This window comes from Astatotilapia calliptera, chromosome 5, assembly GCF_900246225.1.
Source record: "Astatotilapia calliptera chromosome 5, fAstCal1.2, whole genome shotgun sequence".
In the NCBI taxonomy this organism is placed as follows: domain Eukaryota; kingdom Metazoa; phylum Chordata; class Actinopteri; order Cichliformes; family Cichlidae; genus Astatotilapia; species Astatotilapia calliptera.
The window spans coordinates 3,448,959-3,461,037 of record NC_039306.1 but is presented as its reverse complement, the minus strand read 5'-3'; the positions used below and the strand labels follow the sequence as shown (position 1 = coordinate 3,461,037).

The 12,079-nt window shown below is 41.4% G+C and overlaps 1 protein-coding gene across 2 annotated transcripts in view; it reads left to right on the top strand.

The window, feature by feature from the left end:
* The first annotated feature begins 1,234 nt into the window (after positions 1-1,234).
* Positions 1,235-12,079, top strand: part of angpt4 (angiopoietin 4) — a 70,513-nt gene continuing 59,668 nt past the window's right edge. For both annotated transcript variants that reach the window (XM_026166677.1, XM_026166676.1), the window contains exon 1: positions 1,235-2,246. In XM_026166677.1, coding sequence (XP_026022462.1) covers positions 1,872-2,246 — 375 coding nt within the window. In that variant the 5' untranslated portion in view covers positions 1,235-1,871. The remainder of the gene's footprint in view (positions 2,247-12,079) is intronic.

Below are 12,079 nucleotides of genomic sequence, written 5' to 3'. Positions count from 1 at the left end.
TGAGGATAATATAAGGATTATATGAAACATCATGCTTTTCAGGGGTATTCATCAACCATTAGCATTTTTTAAAGCTTTGTTTGGGTCAGAGTTCATCACAAATAAACAAAATCTGTCCATGAATAAATGAGAACGTAACAAAAACCTGTACCATACATGAGCAGACAGAAAAGCAGATGAAATAAAAGAATGAGAATAAGTGAGACCGAAACAATCCCACAATAAAAAACATTTTCCTCTTAAAACATAAACAGAAATGATGCAATTAGAGGACTCTTCTATGTTGTGCAGCTCTGTGCACCAGGCTCAGGGTCAGGCCGGGCTGAAAATAGGACTGCTTTATGTCAAAATAAATAACTTGTCAGTGGTAAGATGTTGGGAGCAGCTCTTCATCTTTGCAGAAACACAGTCTTCAAAACAGAATCATTCAATCTTTGATCGCCTAACGCTGAGCTGCCATTCTAAACCTGTTTTGGAGGCTTCATTCTCTCGTAGAAATCTGTTTGTCTCGTGGCTCGTATCAAAGAATTTTATCTGCGTTCTGCAAAACAGTTTGTCACTGTGCAAATAAACTCTGTAACTGACAGCGCACATTGTCCCGCCACATGTAGAGCTTGTGTTTCATCATCCGGGGACAAAGCCATCAGTCTGGAACTAATCTTTGTATGTGGTTCCATGTGGACAGATGAGAGGCGTTGAGGAGGTACATCCTGCGACTGAGAGAGCGTTTCAGCTTTAAGTACGTAGACTGCGTGGGTTTCCTTGGCCTCCTGATGTCCCACGATGCCCCTGAGCATGGTTGTGTTTAGTGGACAAAGTGAAATGTCTCTGGCTGCCAGCTCCGTTTGAATGACCATACAAGGCATCAGGATTTTCTTCAGAACTGAGAGATCAGTCAGGAAAGAAGATTACAGGAGCCTCTTTTAGATCTCTCTTTCTTCTTCTATCACGTTCTTTCTCAGTGTCTTTTCTCTGTCTGTCAGCAGTTAAGTTTCTTTTCAAACTTTGTCTTTCTCAGCATTTGTATTCCTTATCTGACTCTTTTTCACTCCCTTAATCTTCACATTTCTTCTTCTTTTCTGGCTACTTCTCACTCTTTCCTCCCTTCCTCCTTTCATTTCGTCTCAGCCCACTAACAGAGAGAGGGTACTCTAACAGACCTCCCTCAGGTCTCCTGTCCGTCCACTCCTCCCTCTCCTCCTCCGTCCTTTCTCTCTCTCCCCCCTCCTCTCTCCCCTCTTCTCTCTCTCATTCCTCCTCTTCTCAGCCAGCGCAGATAAGAAGGGGGCAGAGGCAATTCCCTTCAGCCACTTCTAAAACTGGAGCCACCAGAGGAAGAGTGGGAGTACAAAGATATTTAGCTCTTCAGCTTCACAGACTGTTTGGACACAACTGCTCATCATCTTCACATTACTTCTGCTTTTAAATTTGTAGCTTTGGGTTCTTCCATTTTTTTTGCAGAGTGGATCTGGATCTGCACCTGATACCTTAAGGAAAAAACATGCAACAGCTGATCAGTTGAGCTAATATATGAGCCCTAAAAAGTCTTTATTACCTTGAAGAACCCGGCCTCAGAAAACACGATTACGACCAAACAACGAAGACAGAGGAGGGAGGAATCCTTGGACATCGTCACCATAAATGAAGGAGACCATTCAGTGTGAGGCCAGAGATGCTTTCGGCTTTCTTTTCCAAAAACTGTGATTGAAACAGAGGAGATCAAACTAACGACAGACTGTGCTGACACTCTTGTTCATATCCTGCACACAGACGTTTTCCTAAACTTAATCGGGGTCAGAGTGTGAATGAGCTTCCTTTGACCCTCTTCTGCACTGAGAAATAAACAATTTCATATAATTAAAGAGAGTGTCATGAAAGGCTTAAGTCTCAGCCGGGGGTTGCTGGTCCTTCTGCTCCTTTGGACTTTGTCAGCTGTCATTGATGCAGGCAGCGCAGAACGAGGAGTATCTGGAAGAAGGAGAGGAGGAAGTGGTGGCGGCGCCGGCGAGAAAAGGAGGAAGTTGCACCGCATCCAGCACGGCCAGTGCAGCTACACCTTCATCCTGCCAGAGCTGGACGGATGCCCCGGTGGAGGGTCGCCATCACAGACGCAACACTATGGTGGCTTTCAGGGCGGGCCGGGTGTCGTTCAGAGAGACTCGCCGCCTGCTGACAGCGAATGGTCGGCTCAGAAACTGCAACACCTGGAGAGCACGATGGAGAACAACACACAGTGGCTGCAGAAGGTAAGACACAAACTGGCTTCTTATCTTTCCATTAAAGGTCACGTCAACATAAAGTTACAGATTTATAACAGATGTTGAGAAAGGGAAAAGAAAACTGTGTTTACGATCCTGATTAACTCGGGAGAAATGAAAGTATTCACCAGAAAACATCTGTAAAACTATACAGGAACTTTCTTTTCTTGTGTTTTCCCACAAATACCACAACATAATACCAATGGGTACATTCATAACAGTGGAATCAAAATAACACGGTGATTAGAGACTGCAAGTATCAAGAGAATGTGTGTGTGTATTTGTGTTACCACATATGATGATGGGTGTGTTATCATGGAGCACTGAACTCTTTGATAGGAAGAAAAGCATGAAAACCATCCAGTGAGTGGTAATGTCAGAGCAACTCGGGATTCCTCCAACACACACCGCTCGAGCTCCAGCAGCTGTGTGATTTTCAGCAGAAACCGTTTAGGTTTTGGTGTGTGGTGATCTGTGGGCCAGAGATCAAAGTTCCAGGTAATCACTCTGGGACATGTGGTGTCTGCTTCCAATCAGGAGAAAAACAATGAGCGTGTTCCCTTCTGTTGTCCTTACAAACTACAATTCTGTCTAATCTAATCTACTTTCAGCTGAGCTTTGGTTGCGCAGTCAGCGCTGTAATTGAGCACTTGTAATGCCATTGTTCCTCCATTACCTCACGTTTGTGCTGCAGGATTGATGCAGAAATCCTTGAAGTATGATGAAATTAAGCATTCATCCATTACATTTCTTATCATGTTACCACTTTCCCAGTTTTTCTTTCATCACAGATCATAGCTTTGGTCTTTTTCAAAGTACGGGCTGCTGACTGAATCATCCTTCTGAATCATAGGACGCAAAAAGTAACTTTACATCAATACATCATAAAATTACAAAGTCAACAATACAAATCAAGAGAGAGAAAAAAGTGAAATCTTTAAATCCCGTGGTAAAGTGAGGGTAACATAGGAGGATCTACAGGAGGGAATACTGATGTGCACATCAGAGGTAATGAAGAGGCTTCAAAATCAGAAGCAGAATCTTAAAATGAAGCAATATTTTGCAGGCTTCCAATCAAACTGCTGGAGCACAGCAGTTATATGTTCAAGAAATGGCATAAACAGTTTCGAACAATTTGAAGTCTATGGAGACTTTTGTGCAGTAAAGCAGAGAGGACAGAATTACAATAATCAATCTAAGATGTAACCAGCACATGTACAAGAATAGCAGTACTGCTAGCTGTGAGGGACGGACACAACCGACTGATATTACATAAGCAGAAATATCCAGGCTGTGATTATTGATATGTGTTTCAAAATTTAAGGTGGTATCGAAAACTCGACTGACATCTTAACCTGGGATGAAGGAGAGATCAGAGAACTGATGATACAAAGAGAATTACCCAACCAATCGTTTACAAAAAGACTTTTAGTTACAACAAGAAGAGTCTCTGTCTTCTCACTCTTTAATTTAATATGCTTCTTACTTTGGTGTTGGTTCCTAATCTGCAGCCAACAACATTCAGATCAGTGTTTGTGCCAAAACTGTTGGAAGCATCAACACTGGTAGCCACAGGAGGGCGGACCACAAGAAATCCACCTCTGCATGCTGCTGATTCTCAGACCTTAACGTGTGGATTGGTTTTCTACAGTTGCCGTCACAGCACCACTTTGGTGGAAAAGAGGATTAAGACCAACTGTGCTCAGTGGAAGGTCAGCCTGTTCTCACTTGGGCGACCGTGGCTCAGGGGGTTGGGAATCGCATCTGTAACCGGAAGGTCGCCGGTTCGATCCCTGGGCTCTCTGTCCTGGTCGTTGTGTCCCTGGGCAAGACACTTTACCCTACTTGCCTACTGGTGTTGGCCAGAGGGGCCGATGGCGCGATATGACAGCCTCGCTTCTGTCAGTCTGCCCCAGGGCAGCTGTGGCTACAACTGTAGCTCCCTCCACCAGTGTATGAATGTGAGAGGGAATGAATAGTGGCGTTGTAAAGCGCTTTGGGTGCCTTGAAAAGCGCTATATAAATCCAATCCATTATTATTATTATTATTACTCGCAGATTTGACGCCCTGCGATACTCACAAGGTGCTTTTTGGCGTTGAAGCTGTGATGTCATAGTGAGAAAAGTCTTGTTTCTAGTATCTTGAACGGGTTCTGCGGTCGTCATACGATTACTTTGCAGGTTGCGTGTTGTAGCCGTGTACTCGCTGCAGTGTGCTTTTTTATCGTGGTGTTGTTGTTCCTTCAGCCTGCTGCAGAGTACAGTGAACTTCACACTGAAGTGAAACTGAGTGTTTAAAAACCGTGAAACGTGTTTACTGCTGACACTTATTTTTAGCTTTGTTTTTTCCCCATACTTCCCCCAATTTGTAAACTCTGCTGTTCCTCTCTTTCCTGTTCTGCCCCTCTTTTCAACCAATCAGCTTTTATCCGACACACCCAGGTCGAGCTGCATGGTGTTGGGTTTTTGGGGCGACTGCATTTAAGCATTTTAGAATCGGTTGCGTCCCCGTTTGTGTAGGTTTTATGCTCTATACTGAAACTATGTTAAATGCATCATCTCTTTCAGATAAAATGTAATAAAGAAATCAAAAGTAAAAGTGAAACAACACAAAGCTCTCAAACTGGAAATGAACTGCAAACTCTTGGTTGCACAACACTGATGAACTGATACGGAGAATGGATGACTGAAGAAGTTTCCTTTGGTTCCCTTATTCAAATATACCAATCAAATCAATTTCATGTACTTACACAGTTTGTATTTAAATCTGAGCTGTAAATTTTTTCATCAATCTTCTACCCAAATATGAACTGGATCCCTTTAAAGACAGACCACACAGCATCTTCCTGGGTTTACCTCTCTCCTCCATCACCTCCCCACAGTTAAACCTCCAGTCAGTCGCCTGCTGATGTGCAGATTGAAGTGATTTGGCTGCAGCAGGAGATGTTGATCCATTAAATAAGATTAGCTAAAGAAAACATTTCTAAAGGGATCTGCGTGCAGGGAGTTCCCATTCATCATCATTAGAATCATTTAAAGCTTTCGTAGAATGACAGCAGCTGCATGAATAACGCTGCTGTCTTGGCAGATTTATTTAACTTTCTGAAGACGTTGGCTGCATCCGTCACGGCCACCGCAAAGATGAAATGTGCTGCTAATTCTGTGGAGAGAAGAAAAATCTGCGACTTCCTTAATGTATCACAATTCACATAATTTTCAAACAGGCTGGTATCCTAATAAATTTAGGAAGTGACTAAAGAGCCTTAAACTTTGGCCTGCTTAAAAAAAGTTGTTTCAGCTGGCTGTTAGTTAGCATGCTGATGTGTCAGACGCAAAACCAAAGTGAGGTGGTGCAAATGGTCTCGAGGAAAGAGCCGCAGAGAAATGGAGGTGAAATTGAGGTAAGTAGTTTAGTGAAAAGAGGATTTTTGTTTGGAAAACTCAAACAAAGGTAGACTGTCTGGTTCCCAGTAGCAGATCTTTGAGTTCCAGTCTTTTACCAGAACCACCATCCTGCTGTACTTCCAGAGTAATCCTTAATATTCTGCACTTTAACATATGTCATAATTTCACCTTTATTACTATTTATTGATGTGAGAAAGTTAAGCAAAAATGTTATTTAGCACCAAATTACTGACGTCAGTTGTTGATTTATAACTAGACTGTCAGATTTCAGTCTTTGATACGTAGCAATGATCAGATGCCTTACCATCACCTTGGCTAAGAATTTAACTTTGGTGGAGTAAGTACTCGTGGCTTTGACAATGGTTGCTCCATGTACACTGACAGCATTGGTTATTTCCTTATTTGACAGAAGCCGGTGCTTTATCATGTTATTTCTAATCATTTCAGAGTAATTTTATCTATTTTAATTTATGCTTCAAACATTTTTAGGGATGCAAAGAAACTCATTTCAGAGGAAAACCCCTAAATATTACTGGAAAAGGTTTATCAAGCCCACGCACATGTTAGCAGGTTTTTCCCGTTCAAACAGAGCACATGGCTGAACTCTCAATGACTTTATCTCCACTAAATCTGCTTAAATCATGTCAGTGACTCCACTGATCTTTCCTCAGTAGATCATTTCCCAATATCAGAACCCTGACTGCCAAAACTAGCCGAGCCTCTGAAACAGACTAAAGTCCCGTGCATGTGCTATTAAGACTTAACGGGAGACGCTGCTTTGTAGCTGCCAGCTGATCGCTGCGTACACTTTAGCAGTGGTATTACAAACTGTTTAATGTTTTCAGAACGTTTGCTGCACCTGTTTTTAGTGAACAAATGTAAAATGTACTAGTGCCAGTGTATTTTACAGTTGCATGGTTGGGCTTTTTTTATTGGCGCTTTATTATTAATATTAGTGTTATTCTTTTAAAAACGGTTAAATCCATTTTTCAAAGCCAGCTGAACAAAAAGAAATAATTGGAAGAAAATGAGTAAAAGTGCCTGTGCTGAAGAAAATGCCTCTTTTTAGAAGCAGGGATGTGGAAAGATCATTTCTCTGTCAGTTTTTTCATAAATTGTTTGGGGTTTTTTTGGTGGGGGGGGGGGGGGGGGTGTCACCTGTGTTGTGCACTCTTTACGTGTCTTTAATGGTGGTCACGTGATCAAAATTTGCACCTTTGCAACCTGCTGGAATACCAAGGGGTCTTTGAATCAGATTTCCTCATTGTAACAGTTTAAAGCAGATCTGCTGCGATTACAGTGGATACATTAAATTGTGGCTTTAGATACATTCCGGTGTAAATGGAGCGACTAAGAGTTTTATCGTTTCTGCTGCCCACCATAGTTGAGTGTTTCTTTTTTGTTTTCGTGGTAGCTGTTGGAGGGATGGAATTGCTTTCTGGAAGGCTGTTAATCTGACTGTAAATTCAGTGTTTCGTTGGATTAACCCTCTGAGAGTTTTCCAACGTCTTCAACGAGGCTTGTGTGTGAGCATGTGTGTGTTTGCCACCCACAATGTTAAAGCCCGGAGGAGACTCGGGTCAAGTCCACAGCTGAGGTCTGCAGCACCCCGACAGGAGATCAACAGTGACCTTTAACCTTAGGGGTGGAGTTAGGGTCAGCTGTTGGGATCTAATCGGTGTCTCACTTAAGAACATCGGTGCAAGCTGTCACCTTCACCTCATCTGAGCTTTAATTCAGTTCAGTTAAAAGATAATGTCTCCACTTTCTTTCTTCTTTGCTGACTTTGTCTCCGTTTCTTGTCCTCCCTTCAGAAAGATAAACCATCAAAGCATCAACGAGTCAAAGGTTCAGAGTTAAAGTAAATTTCCTAATCATAAATTAATCCTTTGAACAAACAGATTTTTATGTTGTGCATTGAAACCAAGACTTTGAAGTTGGTGTTAATTAGAAACCAATACCCATTCAAAAGTATTTAAAGTCTCCTGCAGAAGAAAACACTAAATCAGGTTTCAAGAGAACAGATAATTAAGTGCACAGCAATAACGTTTAAGTTTTTATCTACAGAAAGTACAGGCAAAAAAACAAAAACAAAACACTGTCATGAGTAGAAAAGGAGGCACATTAGCTAAAACACAACCTAAAGTGTCTTAGCCCTGCACAGGAGCAGCGTCCGTCCTCCTCGGCGTTGATGTTCTGGGCCACATGGACCTTATTGCTGACTTCCAAACTATATAATTTTATTTTTGAATGATGGTGGTGATGGCTGCTCACTGAGTCCAGTGATGGTCACTCTGCTTTGGACTAACAGCTGAATATAAATGATGGCCATTGCTGCTGTGAAGTGCATCCATCCAAATGCTGATATTTTTCTTTTAATTTGTCACCTTCCTGTAATAACATCAGTGTTAAGTTGCATACAGCCGAGGTTTCTACTGAACCACAGCTGTGTTGCTTCTAAATCACAGAGCTCGGTCGAAGCACAGAGAAGTATCTAATTCCCCCAACCCTCTTAACTGACGCACAGTGGACTCACTCTATTTGTTCAACTCCTTCTCAGTATTTGTGTATTCAAAACTCCTCTCTCGGGGCTCAGGAAGTCACAAATCAAAACCTTAAAGCTGTGGTCTGTAACGTTGGTTAGATCCAGACTGCAGAAGAGGCAGCTGCTCATGCAGTGTTGCAAGAAGATGAAATGGCATCAGTGAACAGCTGTGAGCCAACAAACCTGACTTCACCATGCCACAGCAGTGGGTCATTGAATCTGTTAGGTAGTCTACTGTTCTGTTATAACAGCCACACCACAAACAGAAACTGATTTAATTACAATTTCTCGACCAAACGGCAACTAACTGGTAAACGTAGTTGTGACCATTATCATTAGCATTTCCACTGGCTAGCTTTAATGGTATAAATGAAGAATAGAGATAAATAGTCTTGCTGTTTTGGTCCTCTATATCTTTTAGACGTCTCATCCTGTAGCCAGACTGACTCCAACTCTGTAGTCTCGGACTAGACTGGGACAATCGTGGCTCAAGAGTTGGGAGTTCGGCTTGTAATCGGAAGGTTGCCGGTTCGAGCCCCGGCTTGGACAGTCTCGGTCGTTGTGTCCTTGGGCAAGACACTTCACCCGTTGCCTACTGGTGGTGGTCAGAGGGCCCGGTGGCGCCAGTGTCCGGCAGCCTCGCCTCTGTCAGTGCGCCCCAGGGTGGCTGTGGCTACAATGTAGCTGCCATCACCAGTGTGTGAATGTGTGGATGACTGGATGTGTAAAGCGCTTTGGGGTCCGTAGGGACTAGTAAACTCAGGGCACTCACTAGTGATTGTGTTGGAAATGCTGCACAGAGCTCTGGCACCTTCGCTCTGGACCTGGCTCTGTTTTCTGTTTCCGTCCTGGCAGAAATTATGGATCAATCCTGAAGAAATATTAATGTAGGACCTTCAACTTAAGCTATCAACAGCACTAATTATAATCAGTTTGAATGAGCAAACTGACCCAGACAGAGCAGACTCTGACACAACAGCTCTGGTTTGAAGTTTACTAACGTGGTCTCGAAAAGCAAATTCAGGTTGCTTCTGCAGGTTGCTTATGAAAAGTTAACTTTTATATTTTATTACTGTTTTATATTTCTGTGAAACAATAAAGAACAATAAAATATTTCTTGAATCAGGTATTGTACCTAAAAATTCTTCTTATGGCTTTTATTTATTCTTTAATCTTTTCTATATGAATAAAATAATGCACACTTTTCTTTACCGGCAACAGTAAACTGCAAATGTGTTTATCTCAAGTGTTACCACTCACTCAGACGCTGTTTGGCCTCTGCAGCCGTTTGGTGGTTTTCTCAAAATCTGGTCTGTAAACAGAAGTAAGTGAGGTAGTTAACAGGGGGCTTGTTTAGTTTTCTGCCAAATGACTGACTTCAAATGAAGCCGTGCCTGAGAGACGAAGAGAACGAAACAGGAAAGCCACTGTGGTTAGATCACAGCACGGTTATCAACTGCTGCCACTACCATGCCATGCTTTGATGTGGTCAAAGGTTCTGCTGATGATAACCCTCTGCAGAGAGACTAAGCCAGAGCAGCAGCAGCTATGAAAAATGTGGTGGGATAAGACGGAGAAAGTTTGATTTTATAGCAAAGGATAAATATTTTATTAGTCATGCTTCACTATATGAGCCTGAGGATTGTCCTGGAGCATAAAATTATGTTTATTAAGTCAGCATGACATCAAATGTTATTTCAAAATACTCTGCATTTATGGAAAATATGAATTTTTTATTGAGAAATTGGCTCAAATTAAAATACTTCATATGGCCTCCATTATGAGCTGTTTTACAGGCCAGTTTATGATACATGTCTGGAGCACGTAGCTAGTGAATGTTTCCATTAAATTTAAATAAATTATTAGAAACATTTTATCAACAGCAGCACACATCTTTGCAGAGTGCTCAAATACTTCAAAGTTGGGAAAACAAACTCTTTATATGCGTATAAGTATGTAAATGTGCAAATAAAGACAAAAACAAAAAGTTGTGTCAATTAGTTTCCAGATATTTTATCCCGTCATGAACACCTTTAAAAGAATATCTGCATAGTTGTTTATGTTTGTTGGTAAATATTTAGCCTTTATTCATAAAAATAAAATAAAATCACAGCTTTTGAATTACTTTAACAATAAGTCAAGATTTGACTCACAAGTAAAAATCCAAAGAGAAAATCCAACCTGGAACTGTGAGCTGATACATGATCAGATCATTGATCATGATCAGATCATTGATCATGTAGCACGTGGCACCCTGAGCTATGGTACCAGTGAGATGGGTTTCCAGCCCAAATCCGACATTCTCAGTGTGAAGTGTGCAGTGTGGGCACTGTTACTCAAAAACAGTAACATATTACACATTCCGCATTACTTTTCTGTACTGCAGTGCGTTACCTAATTACTATCCAAAGAAAGTAGTTTGTTACACTACTCTGTAACTTACTTTACTTTTTATGGCATTACTCAATAAAATAGCCTGAAACGCACTGTCAGATAATGACACTATTAAGAACCTAATACAAGTAATAACATTATTGTTATTGTGATGTCATTACTCAAGCCAGTATAGTTACATTACTACTGAAACATGTACAGTAATGTGTTACTTTGGGAGACATTATACCTGACAGTGCTGCTGTGGAAGGCCAGATTAAACCCAACCAGTCTGATAAACCTGACACACCCACCCACTTTTGTCCCAGTATGGACTTTTTGGCCCCGAGCACAGTGACGCTATCTATCAGTGACCAAAGGAGACCTGGTGTGTGACTAGACCCACACAGGCAGAATCTGATGGTTATCTGACGCCACGGGAAGAAACGCGCCACACTCAGTGACTCTTTGTCGTGCTTCATTGAACAACATGTCTGTACAGTTTAAAGTGTTTTCTGAACTCAAAACATGTCCTGGACGCACAGCCAGCGGGGTAATAACAAACTACACTGAGGAGCTTTCACGAGTACTTTTTGATCTTCGCTCAGAGAAACACCTGGTCTTTGAGCTACTGCCCTGTGCTCCATCATCCTTCACAGCCACACATCAAACAGCTCTGAGCAGACCCCACTGACAGCAATAATAACAGCGTAATGACCCCCATTATCTCCCAGTCAGCCTCCTTCAGTCTAAACACAACTGCTGACAATTCGGCTCTTATTGAGCTGCTACTTGTTCCTAAATACATCGTTAACATTACAGCGATGTTGAAAGACTCTTATCTGATCTTTTAGAGGACGCAATAACAAATATCTCAGAGGAAGTAAACGTTGCTGATAATCGATCGATGATTCTGTGCTTTAACGTCATAGTTTCAGTTTGTGGTTTTAATCTGAGTAATAGATGAGACATCAAAGACTTTGTGAGGAGATTAACCCTCCTGCCATCCTTTAAAAAACTCACACCCATCACCCTAGGGACCATTCTCAGCCACGCCATAAAAAGACCATATATCCATATTTTATTCCACTTTAAATTAGCCAACCTTGTAAAACTACTTCTCCCTGAAATATTCATGTAAAGTTTTAATTATATTTTCGTTGTTTTAACCCTTCAAATCCCAGTGTTATTACATGAGCGCCCTGTGTTATAAGCCCCAAAAACCAAAAAACGAAACTAAATATTTCCACAAAAAACCAGTTGAAGTAATATGTGATTGTCATTATAAGTAGGCCTTTAGATGGACCAAAGATTGGCACCAACATACATTTTGACCTGCCATTATTTTTTTTGCATTTTTTTGGCAATTTAAAAATTAAAACTTCAAGGCCCTGAGTCTTCATTGACATCCAAGAAAAGAAGAAAAAATAAAATCATATGATGATAATTTGGGGTTGAAAAATAGCGTTTATAATGGAAGTCAATGGGCAGAAAATGG